Source organism: Pholis gunnellus (assembly GCF_910591455.1).
Source record: "Pholis gunnellus genome assembly, chromosome: 4".
In the NCBI taxonomy this organism is placed as follows: Eukaryota; Metazoa; Chordata; class Actinopteri; order Perciformes; family Pholidae; genus Pholis; species Pholis gunnellus.
This window is the reverse complement of record NC_136530.1, coordinates 27,759,076-27,781,133: the sequence shown is the minus strand read 5'-3', so window position 1 is coordinate 27,781,133 and position 22,058 is coordinate 27,759,076. Positions and strand designations below refer to the sequence as shown.

The 22,058-nt window shown below is 41.5% G+C and overlaps 1 protein-coding gene across 1 annotated transcript in view; it reads right to left on the bottom strand.

Annotated features, from left to right (window-relative positions):
- Positions 1 to 339: 339 nt before the first annotated feature.
- Positions 340 to 22,058, bottom strand: part of st3gal3a (ST3 beta-galactoside alpha-2,3-sialyltransferase 3a) — a 34,478-nt gene continuing 12,759 nt past the window's right edge. Inside the window, exons 5-11 of the mRNA XM_079158453.1 lie at positions 20,291 to 20,385; positions 17,279 to 17,342; positions 14,683 to 14,778; positions 13,010 to 13,196; positions 7,355 to 7,501; positions 6,822 to 6,968; positions 340 to 3,950 (exon numbers count right to left, since the gene is read on the bottom strand). Coding sequence (XP_079014579.1) covers positions 3,846 to 3,950; positions 6,822 to 6,968; positions 7,355 to 7,501; positions 13,010 to 13,196; positions 14,683 to 14,778; positions 17,279 to 17,342; positions 20,291 to 20,385 — 841 coding nt within the window. The 3' untranslated portion in view covers positions 340 to 3,845. The remainder of the gene's footprint in view (positions 3,951 to 6,821; positions 6,969 to 7,354; positions 7,502 to 13,009; positions 13,197 to 14,682; positions 14,779 to 17,278; positions 17,343 to 20,290; positions 20,386 to 22,058) is intronic.

Sequence of the window (22,058 nt, the reverse complement as noted above, 5' to 3'; positions counted from 1 at the left end):
ACAAGTGGAGAGACTCATATTTGCCACACAAAGAATTCAAATCAGAAAGCAACTTCAGCTTGGCTGTGGCCGTTGTATCACATGACTGCTTGTTGGTATTTGAACACTATCTGCTGTGCTGTTCCTGTCAGCATACACTTCTATGTTGATTAACACATTATAAAGTACATTTAAAATGATATTTTCTAATGTCTCTGGTTCTCCTTTTTCTCAAAAACATGATTTTACACTTTGAACGATTCTCATGCTGCAATGCCACTTGTTAAAAAAAACCCGACAGACATGTTAAAAATACAGCATCACTTATATCTTTATTCTTTAACACGTTCTTTTGCACAGCCTACAATAAATATATGAATACTTTGGCTTGAGCATCTGACCAGCGTCAAGTCCACAAACACCTACAGCGAGGTGAGCACAAACTAGTATAATTGAGTGTATAAAGCAACACAAACTGATTTCACAATACAATTGATCTTAGTAAATAAAGTGATAGATTCATAAAGCTCAATTCATGTCTTTGATAGTAACACTGATTATGACTGATGGCTGGGGGCCTGAGATAGCAGCCCTGGGCAGGGCCGAGTGAAGCGATTGTGGGGAACGTTTTGGTGCTCTGCTATTATTCTGGTTAGAAGAGAGTAAGATCACAGTGAGTTTGAACCCTGCCCGACGCTCTCAAGTCACATCAATGCAAAATCGTCATTCCGTGCAACTAAAGCAATTGTTGGATGGTAGGATCCCCGTCTCCTGCAGCCTACATGTCATACATGCTGCCTTGTGTAGTAATAATACGTCAGGTTTATATAGCGCTTTACAAAGTCCTCAAAGACACTTAACATAAAGATTAGAATAAATGGGGGGGGTTGAGAGCCTCTTTGATTGTCGACAATGTGGGGCCATTTTTGATGTGATTTGGTAATGAGTTTCCACAGAGAGGAGGCGACAACTAAAAAACACGGCGTCACCCCAGGTTTGACGCCTTGCAGGAAGTTGAAATCGACGGACCTGAGGCATCGGGAGGGAGCGTGCTGATGGAAGAGGTCAGAGAGGTAGGGGGGAGCCACATTGTTGAGGGCCTTGTTGGTGGTGAGTAGGTTCTTGAAGTTTATCCTGTGTTAACCTGGTGCCAGTGGAGGTCATGGAGGACTGGGCTGATGTGAGTGATATGTTGGGTGGGAATGTTACGAGGGTGGAGGAAGGCTGTTTTGGTGAAGTGGTTGACATGGGGCAGTGTTATGGTCTACAGGGAGAGGTGAAGTTGAGTGTCATCAGCATAACAGTGAATCTGGAGGCCATGGCGGCGAAAGATCTATCCATATGGTAGAATGTAGAGGATGAAAAGAAGGGGAACGAGCACTAGACCCTGGGGACACCATGGGTGACAGGACCTTTGGTTGATTTGCAGTTGTTGATTGAGAGGAATTGAGAGGAACCAGTGCAAAGCGCAGTGTAAAGGGCTTTGAGGGGTCACAAAGACTAGAAAAGCGCTATATAAATGCAGTCCCAACAGATCCGAAGGATTTCATATAAAATCTGAATTGTACAGATATGTTTCTATTGTTGACCACAACGATAAGTCATTTGTATCTCAACCTGGCTTCATGTTTGGGGTTCACCTTGACCTTGTCGCAACACAGCTTGAGCTGAAGGACTCGTTGCTGTGGCAACAACTGAAGATGAATTTGATGCCAGGGTTTCAAATCAGCAACAATCAAATCAAGCTAAATAGATCCCTGTGTGATAAACAGGTTTTTGATATGATTCACATATCAGTCATGTAAGCAAATCCTTTTGAGTGGCCGAGGAAGATAGAAACAGTTGTGATTCACTCGACATTCTCACTATTATAACAACATCCTCTTTGGATGGAACGGGCTGATGAGATAGGAGGAAAAAGGGATTATTCAATCCAAAGATATGCCTGTCAAATACTGTGACCCAGAGCATGTATTCAAAACATGTCTGGCCTACACAACAGTGACACTCAACAGTATGACCCAAGATGCAGGTTCTTCATTAGAAAATGGACTTTTAAGACCCGTCTATCGGTTGTTCTTCAACAAACATATTTCAATATTGTTTGTGTTTTACAAAAGATCAAAATAAATGTTGCAGCTCATTTATGATTGGTGACAGAAACTGAAAATAAAAATAGTTTTACTGTTTGCACGCAACCGTTCAAAAGTTTGGAATCTCCTTCCACAAAAGCTTGATGAAGTACAGTCAGATGGCTGAGAGCACTGAACAAGACCCCCCAAAAAACAGACAAATTCAATATTAAGAGCCCATATCACCTTTGTGTTTCAATAATGATCAATGGTCATAGTTTTCTGTCCTGGAAAAAGCATTAAAATCAAGGTTCCAAAAGCATTCCCCTCTGTCTCACAAAACAGTGGGGACATGGACGAAATGGAACTTTAAATCCTGCATTCATCGTTTGGGGCCAAAACTACTTCAAATGTAAATGATACATTTAGTGTCTGAATTATACCGTACTTCTCTGTTATACTATTTATTATTGAACAGCTGATTCCACACTTTTGAGCGACAGTGTATGTTAAGACGAGATGTGTAGAAGGCCTACCCTGAGCCTTCCACTTAGCACTTATTGTATTCGTATTAGTTTGTGGCACTTATTGCATTTGTTTGTTTCTGCACTGTACGTTTGTTCTGGTTTATGCTCTTAGATGCTTAAAAAGGAGATGCACTTATGACTTCTGGTGACTAGTAGTTCGCTTGAATACAGATGTTGAATACACTTATTGTAAGTCGCTTTGGATAAAAGCGTCTGCTAAATGACTGTAATGTAATGTAATGTCAGACAAAGTCAGTAGCGAATGACATGCATCATATCATAAACATTAGTTGAGTGAATTGCCAATAAATATGTACATTCCCAAGGGAATATTGCGCTGCTGAGACGCAGGCTGCTGCGGGCCACATTGGAAGCTAAATGCGACTCAGCCACATCTAGTGCACATCGGGGGGTAAGATCGTAGTATCATGCTGCTTCGTGAAGAACAAAGATGGTGTGAGTCTTCTGCATCTGTCTAGTAGTCAGTGGACTGTGCACTTGAGTGTCATTATTTAGGAGGAGGCTATATTATAGGTTACCTATGTTATGTTTGTGTACTTTAAATTGCACAAATACACGTTAACCATGTTCATGCTGAGGCAGCTCTTGATTAGCATGCTTCTCCAGCCTTCTAGCTTCATACGGACTCTGACCGACTCAACTAAACAAGCTCTGATGATTGCCATGTTGCTCTGATATAGAGTGGGTCTACCCACGGACGTCTGGTCCAGGACGGCTGAGTCACGCAGAAACTGGAAGAAATAAAAAAGAGACTATACGTTTGATGCAGAGTACAATCAGATGTGTGAGCAGAAGGACACTTGTAGAGGTATTCTTGGCACAGGCTCAATACTTAAAGCCAACATCTTCATCCTCTCCTCCCCTCCACAGCCTGCAGTAGTTCTAGTAGGAGGGCAGCCTGGTCCATTTCCTGGTTTGATCCCCATCACTGAGGACGTACCCCTTTGAGCCAGGCCACCAAAATCCATGTAAATATACACTGACCTGCAACTAGGACGAGCTAAATACAGAGGCCAATTGCTTGCAATATGTCAATATCCAACACTGGGTAGTGTGTTGTGGTCAATGAGCCTCATACAGACACACAGTCTCTCTGCACTGACCGCAGCAGTGTGTGACAGCTGCTGGTCTCTGCTGGGAGCACGGCCGACAGAGCCTTGAGTTTCCCTCCTCAGGTGCTGGAGCAGGTGGAAGGTGAGCACAGTGCATCCATCCATCCATCCATCATGATGCTGAGCAAGGACCATCAGCATCCTGCACCGCAGATCCCGTTGGTCAAGTCCTGGATGACTCCAGCCTTCACCAGCTTCAGCAGGAACTCCTTCTCTCTAGATATGTTGTGAGTCCAGGACTACAGAGGGGGCAGAGACACACAAGAACGGGACGGGAGGTGGTTGGGAATTATTGCAGACAGCACGCTACACTCAAATTATGTTTCTATATTTCTTACTTTCAACATTTCAAGGTGACCTGACCTCGGACTCTGTCCATCCTGTTTTTAGACATTTTCTATACTAAATAATGAATCAATTAATTGAGAAAATGATAAGCAGATTAATCGATAGTTCAAATAATCGTTAGTTGCAGCCCAAGATAACATAACCATTAATATGAAGAGTTTTTCTGTGGGTAGAAAGTGAGACGTGAGTCAGAGATGCCAAAGTGCATATACCAACGTTTGGTAGGTAGAGCGTGAAACAATAAAATGTGTCCAAAAGTGTAAATGGCCACACTGTCAACTACCACCGAGCTACCTGTGTTATCAGTGTTTACCTCTTTCTGGGGACCCACTTTTAAAAAAATGACAAACCATTGCAACCCAATTCACAAAAGGTGTCTTATCTACAAGAGCGGATTTGTGCATAAATGAACGTTCCTAACAATTTGAACCACAATTTCCTCATCACCTGATATTATCTTGAAATGGTAATCCAGTCATTTTGAAGAGATATACGTTTAAATCACAACTTCATTTTTTATGAATGCGTTATTGAAGACATAATACTTTATAATTGTATGCTCTCCTTTCACATTAGATTCAATGTAAAAGTTTTCAGAACAATACGAACATTAAGGCTCCCTCATGTGGCTTAAAAGTGAACTGCAGATATAAATGTTAAATAAAAGACTATGGAAGATATTCTGCTAACATATTTAGAGCGACCCTAACAAAATCTCCTGCGATCCACCCGTGGGTCCCGACCCAGTCTTTGGGAATGACTATGCCCATTAACTAAAAGCTAGTCCCACAACGTTTTTACATTTTTAACAAAATAACATTCTTCTTTGGCAAAGTGTTAATTATTTAAGTTATAATTCAAATTGTGGTTCTTGCAAATTGTCTCACTTTTTCTAATGTTGATTTTAATACAAAAACAATGAATCACTCATTGAATTTACCAGCCCTCAGATTAAAAAAAGATCATAAACATCGTGGCGTTGGTGTCTTGGTTGGATCGGTCTATGTGGGCTAACGGAGGGCAGTAGAAACGAGAAAACTTCTCTCCTCTCTCAATTATACATGCCAGGGGTCGGGGGCCAAGTGGCTCTGTGCCTCTTCGAGCTGAAACACAAGTCCGTAGCAGTCGGAGAAAAATAGGATGAAGGGGATTGCATGTCTGTCTCAGTAACCTGGGCTAAGAGTGATTTATGAGCAGGCTGGAGACTGTGAGACGGTGAAGTGGAGCGAGCGGCAGCTTAGACGCTGTATGTAGTGCGCCGTGACTGCCGCTCTCAAAAACCGGCACCCAGCAACGTTGCTGCACTTGAGATTTCATACACAATCCCAGGCCACTACGCTGCAAACTGGGTAAATCCCTCCTGAGAGGCATTTTAGATGAGAGAAAAGGTCACAGTAAACTGTTCCAGTGCAGCGTAAACCTTTCCAAAACTAACAAATAAGATGTTGGTCGACAGGTCGGTCAGAATGCTAACAAATTTGGGAGTTGTGATATTGTGTGGGAGTATTAAGTCCATTAAGAGTAAAAATGTGGAGGAAATAGTGGGTCACACACACCTGTGGATGGAGGGGATGAATCATCCAGCTAAACTGTAAATTCACCACAGAGTTCGAAAAGTCAGAGTCCTTCACAAATTTAGGCTACTAATGCGTCAAAAACATATATAAACTTATTTTACGCGCACTAGGAAATTTTAAGTATGACGATACTGCATATTTTATTTGTTCGACAAAAGCAACAAAATGGCCAAGTGTGGCCAGTGTTACTCTAGTGTTGCTCGTTGACGTATTTATATTATTAAGTATTAGCAGTGGGAACAGGCGAACAGCCTTTTTCTCACACGAAACGGAACAGGGTGAAAAAAACCCATTTGATTGGGTGACGCTTTGTGAAAAAAGACAGACAGAGACCAGCTTTGTAGCACGTCACACCGTGACAGGTGGCGGGCCTCAGTTTGTAGCTAATGTAACCTCAGTAAAGCCGATGCTGAAGTGTCTTAAACTTGCATTCTCTCTACTGATCAGCAGGGGGCGACTCCTCTGGTTGTATAGAAGTCTATGAGAAAATGACTCTACTTCTCTCTTGATTTATTACCTCAGTAAACATTGTAAACATGAGTTTATGGTCTCAATCTCCAGTTTCAAGTCTTCTTCAATACAGCATGATGTTCATTTAGTAGATGATGGTCCATTTAGAGTCAAACAGACCATAAAGCAGAGGATGCTTTAGGGCGGGGCTACCTTGTGATTGGCAGGTCTCTACCAGAGCCGTGTAAAGTGTCTCTACCGCGGCGTCTTCCCTCCCCAAGTCCCAACATGTTCACTTCGGTTTACTGGTTGCAAAGCCAAGAGGACGACGGCAACTCTGGGCTTCAAAACAGCGGTCCACAAACTACTAGCATGAGTGTCAAGTCAGTGTATAGCGCTGTATTCCCTAAACCACAGCAACGTTTGAGCAATCCAATCAACTCAAAGGATTTGAAACTGGGTTTTGAATTACCAAAGACATTTGTGGTGTCGCATCTTGGCAATCTGATGAGGCAAAATGCTCAACGCGAAAATCATTATCTGGTTCAAGACCGAGAATGCGATCACCGGGAAATGGTGCAAAGAGAATCCTCGCACTTTGAGACACTGGCTGGACAGTGTTGAGGAGAAGATGAAAGACTCACACATGTACTGATAATTAGACAATTGGAATTGATTAAGAAATGGGACAAATGGACGGCTTAAAAGAACCTTCACAGAGACACCACCAATTACCTCTTTGATGGCCGCCATCCGGATCTTCTCATAGTAGTGCAGAGGGGCATGGGGGGTACTCATGTTGTAGCCAAATCCAGCCACTGCTACTTCATCACAGTTATGGAGAGCCATCGTTATGGCGACAGTCCCCAGGGTCGGGATATTCTGAAAAACATGTGTTTGAAAGCGAGGCATGAATTATATCTCAGAACATGTAGAGTATGTAGTGAACGGTGTTATTTAAACCGTATGGTTATCGTGTGGAGATCTTACAGATGGGAAATCTGAAGAATGGTTCTATTTATAACAGCATAATGGTAACACATTGTTTTCAGACTGCGTTCTGGGCCGGGTGCTCGGCTCCCTGAAGCGTCTGCTGTGTGTTCACAGAGGCCTCTGTAATGCAAACAGACAGTGGAGTTGGCTACCAGAGGCTCCAGTCCTGACCATTAGCTTGCCGCCGTGTGTGAAACTGCTCACGCTGTTCCTGCTACTTCTCAACCCAGGAGCTGAACGGAAAGTGACTGCTAGGAGAACGGCAGGTCTCTCACCCCTCTGCCCATCTGTCCATTGTTGTGAGGCAAGCCAATGAGCTTGAAGGAGGCCTCCTGGATGAAGTAGGGGTTCAGGATGCGCATGTCGCCAGGGTCCCTTGGAACATGCCTGGCCACCGACTTCCAGAACCCATCAGTGCTGTGCTGAGACACAGAGAGTGAGGAAATTAGTGCGGCCCTCATACTGTACAAAATGTGCACAATCGGAACATAACTATATGAAGGCCATCATATCGACAAATACAGTTTAACCACTGTTCACACTGAAAATCATACAACATTTAAAAGAAATGTGCAAGTAATTTCCAATAGATTTGTAGAGCATATTGAACCAGCACATGACTTGAGAAAAGTCAGAAATAGATAGACAAACTACTACAGACAGTCCCAGCTGGTCAATACAGTAGAGTATTTAGCAGCTAAACAGTTTTTTATCTGGAGTTGATGGAGACCAAAAACAGAGCTAAGAGGAGAGAGAATATTGGGCTTGTTGCTCTGTGTAATGTTTAAATAGGGAACTGTCTGCTAACATGTTTTATTAAGTTTTATTTAGTTATTCTGGCCAAAACCCATTTAATGCAGCTTTGAGTGCCACATGGGGCACAGAGCTGGGACCATTCAGATCCATTGTGATCTACATGTTTTATTTTAAATATTATAGGATTTAATAGGTTGTAAACAATTCTTAGATTTCACATTATAAGGCGACTTTTGCGCCTTATAATTACCAGCCAACATATTGGCCCGGGCCAATTCATCCATCACGCATCACTACTACTAATTTATTGCAGGAGCTAATTAAATGTACATTTAAAGTAAACCATTAATATTCACTGTAAATATTTATCAGTTCTTAGTACCATCGCCTGGCAGGATGGTGTGCAAAGTGGACAGGGGTGGAAAATATGATGGTACTTAAGCAGCCCAGTGAAAGCAATAGCCTGAGCTGAGGCCTGGGGGGAGAGGTCAACGTCATTAAAACGTTGATGAAAAACAAGCGGCGCAAACAAAGCCAGTCAGAAAAGGAAGCCCCTGTATCAGTATACCTGGGGCCATTAACCTAATTACCAGCAGCCTGCCCGGCAGTCCTGATGTCTATTTATGAACAGTTACTGGGATACCTGCCTCTCAGTTCGCTCAGGTATGCTGGCGTAAAGAGGAGGGAGAAACCCAACAGCAGCGATATGAGCTATTAACTTACTAGCATAGTGATGTTGCCCTGTTAAGACTGTGAGCTCCGACTGACGGATCAGGTGGTGATCCTGTCTGGCTGAGACCATTTTGCTCTTCTATCCGAGCGGGAAACCCAACACCGCTGCTCCGCTGGCAGCACTGGTACCAGTGTGTGGAAAACCCATCTGCACACAGCAGACAATTCTCACATCCCTTTAATGATAGTTAAAGACAACTAACATCAGTACATACCCTAGACATGTATACAAGAAGTGGAAGCAGTCACCGTGATGTCAACCATTGGTTTGTGGACTACGGTTTTGAAGCCTGGAGTTTGACATTGTTTTTCATCTTGGTTTTGGCGTCGCTATCTTGGTTTTTGGTGTTCGCCATCTTGGTTATTTCACAACCATAAGTGGCACAAGAGGGAGAAGCAAAGTACAATCGGCCGCTGAATAAGATTTTTAGGCAACCAAAATGTTGCTACTAATTTTCATAAAGTGAAAACACGGACAACTTCCAGAGCGGACAACGCCGTGGTAGCGACCTGTCACAAGGTAGCCCCGCCCTAAAGCATACCCTGCTTTATGGTCTGTTTGACTCTAAATGGACCATAGTTTACTAAATGAACATCATGCTGTATTGAAGAAGACTTGAAACTAGAGATTGAGACCATAAACTCATGTTTACAATGTTTACTGAGGTAATAAATCAAGAGAGAAGTAGAGTCATTTTCTCATAGACTTCTATACAAACAGACTTCTTTTTGCAACCAGAGGCGTCCATTAGAAAGAATGCAAGTTTAAGGCACTTCCCTATTGCAGCTCTATTCATGTATAACCCTTTCCACAGGAACTGAAACAAAGAGTAACTCGGGGCTTCCCGTAACCAACACGTTGTGAGTGCACAAGGCATTTACACTGTCTTTTGCAAACTGGGAAGTTTAGTATATATGTAATTGGTCTGCAGCCACACTAGTTGTTCTGCCAAGCAAAGTCCATACATTGACTTGAATTGAGCTGCTATATATTACCTGCTAAACATCAGCATGTTAGCCTTGTCATTGTGAGCATGTTAGCATGCCCATGTTAGCATTCAGCTCAAAGCGCCGCTGTGCCTAAGTACAGTTTCACAGAGCTGCTAGCACGGCTGCAGGCATTTTGTTTTATCATTGAAAAGTAATTCTACAAAAAATATAACAATAAAAAATAAAACAAAGATGCTAAGATAAGATATGCAGCGTTCTTCTCTAATATAATGTAAAAATGTGTTGATGCTTTCTGTGGATAATACGTCGTCCAAGGAAGTTGGTCATTGTGGAAGTCATTTGTGTCCTAACAGTACAGCACGATGCCAGCTCTCGTGTCTGATTTGCCTCTTTCCTTATCTTATAGCATCATTATTATCTTATTATCTTATTGTTTTCCTCCAGCCAACACTTGCCCATTCATACCCTATCAGTGTGTGTGTGTCCATTAACTGGTGTGCTGTCTGCACTCCGCTGCTCTAAGGGAGGGAACTTGATCCCCCCGCCCTGAAGTGTTGTTGTAAATGAAGCTGGTCTCATCAGCTTCAAAGTCCTTTAACACCATTACTGTTTTATTCAACTATTTAATTGTCCATATACATACAGGTCTATACATGAAATTTGACCTCAGCATGTAACCCATCTAAAGCATTTACAGTGAGCTGCTGTAAAGCGCCCGGTGAGCAGCTTGGTGTTCAGTGTCTCGCTTTAGTGTCTCGCTCAAGGACAGGAGGAGCCGGGTATCGAACCGCCAAACTTGTAGTTAAAAGGACTACCCGTTGTACCAACTCAGCCGCATGCTGAGCACGCTTGTGCTACCTTTACACACTGCTAACAGAGAACCAATGCTAGCGACCACGTACATGGCCGATTACAGAGGAGAGGAGATTTAAGACTTCAGTATGCTCTGTATGTTGTTTGAAAATCATTAGGAATGTGTTGGACATTGTTGGACCATAATAATGCGTATTATTAGTAGTAATACGTAGTATTGAGGCCCTTATGGATGCACCGACACAAGATCTACTGTACACAATCAATACTAAATCATGTATTCACGTGTGTTTTCTGATTCCTGACTGTGGGAAAGATTGCAGATAATACCACAAATAACTAACCATTCAACTGAATTCATTTATATACACGAAGAAAGCAGTTTTTAAGGAGCAATGTTCTTTTCTGTCTTCTGGCTGCTCGGCAATGAAAATGTTTGCAGTATGTGGGTTCTACAAGCATGTTTAAATGCATGTGTAAAACTAAAAAGATAGACTCGAGGTGTAAAAAGCAGGCCTCAGGTCCCTGAGATAAATGGGAAGGAGCATGGTGTGGATGGCAGCAATAGCTAAAACAAATCAGTGTTAGTCACTTCCACTGTGACACAGACACGGGCCTGTTGATGACAACAAAGGGTGAGGGATGCAGCAATACAGTTGCAACAGCGTACAGACTTCCACCTGTCAGTGGAGGCGAAACATGATCCAGGACTAGGACCACCCCGGTGTCAGCCACACGGAGCCCTGGCCTGCTTCTCTGGCCTCCGGTGCTACAGCGGAGTGACAGCTGCTTTCTGATGTGCATCGGAGCTGAGGTCTCTTACTCCCCACTCGCCGCTCTCTGGTTGGAGTCAGATAGGCGTGCATTAGACGTCGGGGGGGATTCTCAGTACTGAGAGTCTGATATTCGCCAAAGTTGCTACCACTCTCCAAAAGGTGAATCAATCAAAATTAAGCAATGGAATAAGATGTATATAAGGTATACTTGAAGTATGTTTCCAAATCTGTTTTTTTTAAGAATGTATTTTTGCTGGTTAATCGATGGATAAACAAAAAGATGAGTGTATTCAATTCCTCCCTCCAGAGCTCACTATGTGTAAAGCTTACTGATAAAGACCACTCTGTCCACACAGGTGGACAGAGTGGTCAAGACCACAAGCATGAGTCTTCTCCAGAGAAACGACCAGCTGATCACAGCCATTACTTCCTTTTGGATCTATTTAGACCTCTATGAGCATTTGACCCCCATTTGTTTTCCCCGTCAGGGCGGAGCGGAGAGGGAGTACAAAGTAGGTATGTTGTGACTCGGGCTGCAGGAATGTGTTACATTCCCACTCATGCATGTAGGACCATAAAGCTTGTAGCCACAGCAGTGGAGGAGGCAACCTTGGTATGCTGGGTCGATGTTGAGGCTTACAATAACTACTAAAAGCTTAAACAGTGGGACACTATTCATAAGCAGGTATGTGATTATTATGTTCACACACACAAAGGTAACCCTCACTCTCTACTACAATCTAAGGTTTCTGAAAGTGAGTACCTGCAATGAGGAGCATCACTCTGATCTTTTTGTAAATCGCCTCTCCTCCACGGTAAAACAAAAATATAGGTTTCAAGATTAGCAATGCTGTTTATGCCAAGTTTGTACCCTTTACTTTGTATGTTATGTAACTTCAAATGTTTTGCCTCTTTTAGGTGGCAGGAATGAAAATGATTCATCCTCAACATCTGTTGTATTGTAGCCAACACAACAGGAAGAAGTGGACGCAGTCATCGTGACGTCACCGAAGTGGAGTTGTTGCTCAGTGTCACTCTACAGTATAACGCGATGAAAGCCCAAGGAACCGGAGTTTCTAATAATCAGGCGAAAATATCCGTTTTAGTGACCTAAAACTATTTGCGTGTGCTCAAGAGGGCAAAACGTATTTGTTCAGGGCCCAAATCTGCTGCGGACTTAAAAACATATTTCTGATCAGATGCTACAGGGTTACCCAGGGGCATGTTAAGGGTCTGGCGTTTGGGCTATAGCCACAGAGCATTTTCTTCTTTAGCCACAGATCTTTTTTTTACTGCCCAAATATTGAATTAAAATATGAATTATGAGCTCATAAAACCGATTTTGTGTAGCTATCCACCTCCCCCTCACTCACATGCAGGCCCCGACACATTACAGTGTTGCCAAGTTGGCTAATTTCTCGCTGGACTCAGCGACTTTTTAGAGCATCTTAGCAAATGTATTTCTAAAAAGCCACAAATCTAGCGAGTTATTTGGACGACAAACAAATCTAATATTTTGCGTATAGTAAGAGTGACTTACTGTGAGACGTCCTGTGTCTGTCGCGTTGAAACTCTTCAGGTTTTTAGGTTAGTATTCCTATACAAACATCATAAATGTAATTCTACTTCAATGCTAAAATCTAGTCGTAACATATTTTCACATTTGATTGGTGCAGAAAAGGCCGTAAATGTGTGGAAAAATCAGCTTCCATGATTCTGTTTCTGACATGTTGTCGTGATATTTGTGAATTCTTGGCGTTTCCACTCAGATTTTAAATCATACAAATCAGAAATGTGCATTAAAAACCTTCTCACTGTACACTGTACCCCCCCCCATCACTGCCTGGCTACAGCTGCATTCGCTGTTGCCGTGGCAAAATACACAGCTTTCAGCTGCCTTACCAGCCTCTGGTTGAAGACCATGTGTCGGAGCCACTTGAAGTCCAGAGCTTTAAAGGCCGAGAGGACAAACAGGGACTGAGCCTCGTAGCGCTCTGTCTTTTGGATGGCCCCCTCTGGATAAGTGATCCTCATGGTGGTCTTGGAGCCGACGTCTCTCTCGAAGCCCCTCACCGGGGCCTCGTTCAACCTGCAACACACAGCTGCTAAATCAATCATGAAATGTCCTGCCCAAAATAATCAAACGGGGGCAGTATATATATATATATATATATCTATATATATAGATACTGTATATATATGGTCCATCATCAATGCTTTAGAATTTGTACACACATGTCAGCCTCTGTCTTTGGATACCGGACAGATGAGTCATGATTATGTTAATAAAATACACAAACAAGCAAATAAATGAATGAAAAGTAAGAAATGTATTTAATAAATGAATAGCAAATAAAAAACATAGATATCTCTCCTTAAAGCTTTCAGTGGGCAATAAAATAAATTATTTATCCAAACTAGAATGGTGCTCACGCACACGTGCAACATCACATGATCCTCCTGGAGAAGATAATAATAATACAGATAAATAAATAAAACTCCACTCCAACTCTATTCATATATTCCGAGGATCTATTTGAAGGCCGTTGTAGTTAAAGTCCTAAACATTTAGATGTGGGACCCGATGGTGGTGAGTGGTGATCTATTAGACTATTAGACTCACCACCAAGATCTTCAGGTGGTTCCGGTGCAGGATAACTAGGAGGCCCCGCCTCTAGCACCAGAAACAGGGCTAACTGCGGGTCGAGGACTAAAGTCAGAAGTAAGCTAGGTCCTTAATGTTCAGCCAATCTTTTTAAGTTTCATTGTTCACACAAGTCTCAGCAAAGCTAATGTGCTGTTGTTTTATTTACATCACATCATTTCAGAGTGTAGCTAACATGAGCCAGAACCCCAAAATGTGTCCATCGTAACCAATTGTGGAGGCACCAGGTCTCATAGTGATTTTGACATTCTATGAGCTATCACTCCTCAATGCCTGCATCATTACAAACTCTTTTATCCTTCTTTATTTATTGTTTATCATAAGAAGGTAACAACACAGAATATCATCAATTCATATGTCCCTTTAAAGCTTTGACTCTAATCTATCTACCAGTCACATTTAAATGACACTGAGGACTACAGAATGTGACCTTTGACCTCTAACGCTGCAATAGGGCAAATTGTAAAAATGCCCTTCTAACTGACTTCATATTGCTCCGATGTGCCTATAATAATCCACCATAAAGAGCGCATAAAGAGCTCCACAATGATATGTACATGAATAACAACAGCATTTCTTATTAAAATAAACCCAACTTTGTGCAGTTTGTTTCTGACACAATGTTCAGACCTTTGCTTTGGATTCTGGTATTGGAGCAGTTGCTCACCAGGTTTCCCCATTATTTTATATTTTCCCACTCTTACCCTATTGTCAAAGTAATATGTTACAACTGATGACAGTAACTTAGCATATAACTAGGCATTACAATTAGGCCACAGTGTACTCTAATTGATTTGTTTATTTAATTCTCTTTGACTCATCTAGTCTTTGACACAAAGACCCTTGACTCCAGAAAAGAGTCTCTATAAAGTGCGTCCGGTCTGTGTCGTACGTCTGCGTCCCCACGTACCTGACCACCACATCGAACTCATCGATCTTCTGTCCCAGAGACCTGTTGGCCAGGATTCCTCCGTTCCCCACGACGATGCACGTCTTGCATTTCATGCTGTAACACAGAGGTGCTACTTTACTCCAGGCATTTACCCCATTCCTTTTTCTTTTTTCAAGACACCAACACGTGTGTGTTGAAACAAATATGTTTGCCTCACTGACTAAACATGAATAAAATGAATGCATCTTTAACTGGTGTCCTTCTTAAACTCAGTTACTGAAGATGATCCACTAATAAACCGTACTGACTGATATTTAGCAAAGTATTGTTGGATAATTATTCATGATTGGTACATTTCAGTATAAACCTGAAAACATATTCTTTTGTGTCGGCGATGTCGTTTTTGCCAAAAAAATTAACAAAATAAAAAAATAAAACGAACCACCTGCTGGAGCAAAATTCAACCAACTCTTTTACATTCATTCATTCTTCATTGCAGCCACTGAGATTTGAATATAGAGAACTATTAATGACACAGCTCTTTAGTAGTATTTATACTCAAGTAAATGACTCTCTGAGGCATTTACAGTTAACAATGTGTCACTCTTTGGGTTATATTATGATCATAATATCATGTTGTAGTCTCACTACAACATGTGCGCAGTGTTTAGTCTGCGCTGCTTAATTCTGGGTGGAAAAATAAACACATTCCTAATTGTCTTAGCTGGCTGAAGAAACAGGGTCGGTGCGCAGTCCCGCCAGACTGATGAGCTCCATATAAAGACAAAAAACAAAGTGGAGTCAAACAACGCTGTTACTTAAGCAACTGATCTGGGATCCGGTCATGAATGTTGGACTTTCAGGGCACATGGACGGAGGGTTGGTTTGGAATCTATAACACATGGTTTAGCGGAATATATGGAGAGGAAGCAGCAGATTTAGAGGAGCTACCGCTGAAGAAGAGAGGACTTTTGATTTCCACCTCAGGCATTTTAAGTCCAAGAGGGTCAAATGAAGAACTAGATTTGAAACCATTTCGGTAAAATGCAGTGGAGTTCATGCTTTCTCAAAAAAGGGCAGTTTTTTTAAAACAATATGAGCTTCAGCAAGCTGATGGTTGGCTCAGGAGTTTTAAATTTGGTTGAAAAATTACAGAATTTGTGTTGTTGTTTAATGGAGATTCAACCTTTTCAACCATTAATGAAATTAATATAGTTATGAATAAAGTTATTTTTAAGCTGTCTGTTTTGCTGTATGTTTTGTATTGATTGGCATTTGTATTTTTCTTGTACACTCGTCTTGTTAGTTGTTAATTTAATACCATTCTAATTCATTGTATATACTGTGCATTTTTTTAATTTATTCTATTTTATCTTACTTTTTATTATTCTATTTCTTCAAATTGAATATCTGCTCTGTTATTTTATTGTACTGTATATATTGTGCATTTCCATATGGAATATTTTATTTTACTCTGTAAATTGCTGCTGCTACAAACTAATTTCCCCCTGGGGATGAATAAAGTTTATATCTATCTATCTATCTGTTTTTTTTAACTCCTTTGGATCACACCCATGGTCATGGTCGTTTTATTTTGAAATACAAATCCAATCATTTCTTTTCCTTTATAACAATATATCTTGCATGCTTATGTAAGCTAGTACCAACCAATTGTAACCAATAACATCATGAAACACATCCATCAATAATTCTGCTGCTTTTAGCGCCAAAAGCTTTGTTTGTACTCGCGCTTGGTGCTGTAGTGTGAGCCTCTGCAGACAGCGTGCCAGCTTCGGGCATGAACGGAGGCGTTTATGCTCAGCGTGCTGTTCGCTGCATTATTCTCCAAAACTCCAGAGGGCAGAAAAAAACTAAATGAACTGTGAAGAATCAAAAGTGTAACTCATAGATATGCCCATAGACTGTAGGTGTAACCGGCTAAACGCCACAAACCAACCTCTACTATGAGGAAGAGGGATTGTAATGATCTGTAAACTCATATCTCATATTTATGGACTACTTTATTACCTTTATACAAGAACTGTAAAGAAAGATGTCATGTATTGCATGCATTATAAAGAAACATCCTGTAAATTTGGCTGCAAAATATTTACTGAAATGTAGATTTTTAAGACCTCCTGTTTCTGAAGCATCTAAGCAGAAATTGGCTTTCTTTGTATAATCCCCAGACATGTAAAGAGTGCTTTTATCAGTGAGCTATTTGTGACAGTCACATCTGAAAAGGTCTGATTGCATGAGGCAGTCCTCCAGCTACATTCTAAGCCCGCCCACTTTTTAGCACGCCAATCAAATGCAAAGGATTTGATTTAAATCCCTTTTGTAAACTGTACACCATTCAAACATTCGGTTTGATTTTGGAATACAACACAGTACAGAAGTGTCTTTGATGAACTAAAGTAGTGGAAACACCCTCAGACACGGCCCTGATGAAAACAAATACATTTGGTGAATGAAGTGATTTTTAATGGACTGGTCTTAAAGCTCCTGAATGTGTGTGCACTCTCAAATGTTATACACTGACTCTCCGAAGGGGAAATTGTGATGACTGCACTGCGTGGATCAGAGCATGACGGGACAACGGGCACCGACTCACCTGTCTAGTTCTTCCCCAAGGCCATAGCTCTTAGTAGCAAACAGGAGAATATCTATGATCTTCTCTGCAGGTTAAAGAGAGAGAGAGAGAGAGAGAGAGAGAGAGAGAGAGAGAGACAGAGAAAACAAGTGAGATGACGAAGAAAGATAAATAATTCTCCCCCTCCACACTCCATCCAGCGACGATGCCCTCATCTCCTGCACACACGCTGGATGTGATAAATGAGTTAGGGCTGGGAGCCAGCGGCTGGGTGGGCCGACACTTCTTCATGTCACAATGTTATAAAAGCGTTACAGATGGGTGGCCGAGCAAGGTGGGAGCCCATAGACAGTCCGCTAGGTCCTTGGAGGGAGCGATGCATATAGTGTGAGACACTGGGCAGAATGGGAGGGCTTTGAAGAGAAAGAGAGAAGCCTTTTTATACAACACATCCCTCTGCCTGATGAGAGGCAACCTGCAGAGAGCCATGACAGCATGAAGCACGGTGCTCCAAAATAAAATCTGATGATCTGCTCTACAGCAGGGAAGTGAGTCCTGAATGGCATTTTGTTATTAAGCACGCTCCAATAGCTCCTCTATACACTGACTTGTGTTGTTGCTCGAGACACAAAGCCAGCCGACAAGCTCAAGAAGTTCAATAAAAATAAATAATGCCACTTTTATGGAAATGCACTTTTCTCTTGCTCCTTTCTGAGAGATAGATGAGAAGATGGATATCAATCGCAGGTCTTTGTGTAAAGCAAGGATCAGCACAAAGTGAGCCTAGCTTAGCATAAAGACTGGAAGCAGGGGGAAACAGCTAGCCTGGCTCCGTCCAAAGTCTGACAACACTGGGTCTAAACCTAGTATGTAGCGGTGGCATGGAGACCTTAAGGGGTGGCAGAAATCCCAAAAATGCAGATTTAATTCAAAACAAACACATTTTGCAATATTTGTTTTGAAAAGTCCACACATTAAGATATTCTAACCAAAAACATACCATTATTTTGGTAAAGCATTAAAATAAAACCAAAAGGTGCCATTAGAAATCAATGAAAGTGTTTATTCCCAACAAGGCCTATCCAAACATTTTCAAGCAATGTTTTTTTTCATTCAACACAAAGCCTAAATTGTGGCTAGAACACACCATTAAATTCTATGAGTTGATTTAGGTTTTTTCGAAAAAATATTAAATTAATGAATGGGTAAAATTTGACATGCTCAGGTACTACCAAGTGCTTTGAATTGAACTGTCACTGCTGTTTTGTGTGGGGTTCCTTTTTTGTCCGGGGCTAGGAGTGCTTTTAGTGCCTTTTAAACATGCTGCTTCTGTATGTTGCATTGATGACTGATCTAAAATCAGTACGTTTGTCTGCAGATTGAACCGTTTCAAAGGTGTTGGTAGCTGCAGGCACCCAGGAGACACTCTGTGAAAATTTGGGTTTAGTCAATCAAACATGAGGTTACTGTTAGGCCTAAACAAAACATGCTTCAATTAAACAACCTGCACGTATTTATCTGCTGCTGTTTTGTATTTCTACTAGTGGAAGTTGGCAATCCTACACACACATTTAGCAGGAAAAAAGGTTGTTGTGTATGACCGGGTTGGCTAGAGGCAGAAATCGCTCTGTTACAAAAGTCCTAACTCAAGTATCGGGGCGCATCATCTCTTGCATTCGTACGTCAGACTTTGGCTCTTGTCAATTTTTCGAGAATTGTTGGAGAGAGTTCAGAAGGGTGCTGGGATGCAGCCAGGGGGATACTACTGTATTCCGTTCAGAACAGGAAAAACACTTCTTCACCCCAGGTCGGACGACACGTTGTACAAACTTGTTTGAAGCATACTGAGGCCTTGACAATTGGTGGAAAATTTTCTAGGTGGGGCCATCCAATCAATTTCAGCAAACACCCCAGTATGATTTAATGTAAAAAAATTAAGGCATCAAACACGCATCACTATACTTTGCAGTTAAATATTCAACATTTATTCCAACAAAAAAAAAGCAGTAAATAACACTTTGATAAACACGTCAGGACATCTTATTTTAGTCACCCTCACAGGGAATTCAGTATAATATATATCATATAATAATATTCAGTATACTATAAAACACACGCTTATAGATATAAGCTATGATGAGTTTTCACTGTTAATTTACCATCTCAATTAAATGTTGATGCCTCCATGACCAAGTTGTCATGAAACTATGTAGAAGAAAAGATGTTCACTTTGCTTAATATGTAGCTTGACAGAGTTCTCATGTGTGCCCTGGTGTTCTCATGTTTCCTTACCTCCTCATCCCTCACTCCCTAAGTGTCCGTGCTGGATCTGTCCCCGGTGTTTTAAAAAGCTAAATAAGTTATTAGCATGACTGCATCCAGCTAGCCCAACCTTCTGGTACAGCTACTAGAGAAGCTTCATGTACTGCTTCTCTTTCCCGCTAGTCTGCTGTCTGATTGTGAGGTCAGGCTGATCTGGGATCAGCTCTTTCACTGTACTTTCTCCTCAAACTTCTCCTCTCAGACGGATCTTGGAGGAGCAGTGCTCGCGCTGGCGCTCACGCTCGCCTGTATAGACTTCTCCTGACGAGAACGCGCAGCTAGTGGGGCCAAATCGTTTTGGCCCCACTCTGAATCTATTTGAGGACGCTGATTGGCTAAATTGTATGTCACTCATTTATATCTTTAATCAGCGATTGGCTAAACTGCTTCATAGACCCGGCTCGGTGGGGCCAGCCCCACTAGGCGCGCATTCTCAGACGTGCACACAAGCGGAGATGACGAGCAGACAGGCTGCATACAAAATCCCCATCAAAATAAAAGCGCAGGATTTTTTTTTTTCTTTTTTTTTTTCGGGGCTCAAGGTGGGGCCAGGCCCCATGGCCCTCTATTGACCATCCGCCACTGGTGCTCGGGTATTTTACCAGCTTGTGGTTAGAACAATCTAGTCGTAACTGGTGAGAAATGCAGCACAACTTAGGTTGAGTTGTGTGAATTACCTACAACTGCAAAGACAAGAAAGTGTAATCATACCTTGTGATTTTACACCAAACGGGGGGGAATAATCGCCGATCTTGGAGAATCGTTTGTAGTTTGGGTCAAGGAACATGGGTGCCAGTTTGGTGAACCTGTTGATATAAAAGAAAACATGTTACAACAAGACCATTTACAACCATAGACGATATATAAGAGTCGCTGTGATGTCACCCATTGGTTTGTGGAGTGCTGTTTTGAAGCTTGGCATTTTGGCTGTCACCATCTTGGATTTTGGCCGTAGCCAACTTGTGATTTATTAACCAGTGAACAGAAGTGATCATATTTGCACTGCAGAGAGACGTACAGACGCCGTATACTCTCTGGTAACAACCTTATCAATCACAAGGTAGCCCCGCCCTCAAGCATAACAATCCAATGTGACTCTAAATGGACCATCATTTACTAAATGAACATCATGCTGTATTGAAGAAGACTTGAAACTAGAGATTGAGACCATAAACTCATGTTTACAATGTTTACTGAGGCAATAAATCAAGAGAGAAGTAGAGTCATTTTCTCATAGACTTCTATACAACCAGAGGATTCGCCCCCTGGTGGTCAGTAGAGAGAATGCAAGTTCAAGGCAATTTTGCATTGTCTTTGTTTGATAAACAGTAGCGGCAGAAAAGATGTCTCTCTGTACGAATCCGAGCAGCAACAAGGATTCTGCTGGAGCACTAATCCCCCCTTAACAAACATGTTAGAGTTGAACATTAAATCTTACGTTAATCAACATTACTAAAAGGAAGAGGTTGGGGTGGTGGAAGAAAATTCAGTGGCAAACCCTGATGTGCACATATCCTCTTGTACAGACAGATACAGACTTTTGAGGCTGATACTGATATTCATATTTGTGAGTATAAAACAAATCTGAGAATGCCGATTGTCTTTTTTTATTATTACACATTTTTTAACATAGACAAAACAATCTTGTACTGTACTGCAATTTGTACTCAAAATTTGTACAGCAATGTCTTGTTAATCATCAGCCAACACATGCACTGATATGAAATATCAGCCTATATACCAAAGATAAATGTGGCTAGCTGTAACCAAAAGTGTATAGAATCCCCCCTTGGTTTCGATGTTTATGGCTTATTGTAAGTATAAATGAGGTCACACAGACCAAAACAAATGGTGGGATGGTGGTCCCTGGCAGAATGGTCAGTCAAGTGTTTGTTGGCCAACAGTAGTTGTAAAAGCAAGCATTTTTTGTCTGAAGTTGTTAAGTATTCAGTATTATTGTTGTGTGATATATCTATAAAATCTGCAACAGGGATACACTATAAACTATTATTCTTTTTTAAGGATGTGTACAGAAACAGTAATAAGGGTACGTAACAAGATAATACAATTTAATAAGATGATAATTGACTACATGAACATAGTCCAACTGGCTGGTTACCACCTTTCTGTCCATCTCTAATGAAGCTGTGTTCAACATTGCATGTAAAAGAAAAATTACACAGTTAAGTGTATTCTGTTAGTTTGTGGCTCCACAGCATTAACCATGCTATGCTCTATTTAATCTTTACATCTGTCTCCACTTTGGGGAATTAGGCTTTCACAGTCGAGCTTCGTGTTGAAGCACAACTGGACATGTATGTACTGTACGTACGGTGTGAACGTTTGAGTGCATTTTGTCAAGATCCCGGCTGAGACAAAACAAACATGAATTTATAACACAACATTTTTTTTACCACGATGCCATTGAGTGTCCTCAGGCTTCCACATCCCTTGTGACAAAATTCTTTAATTTACAATC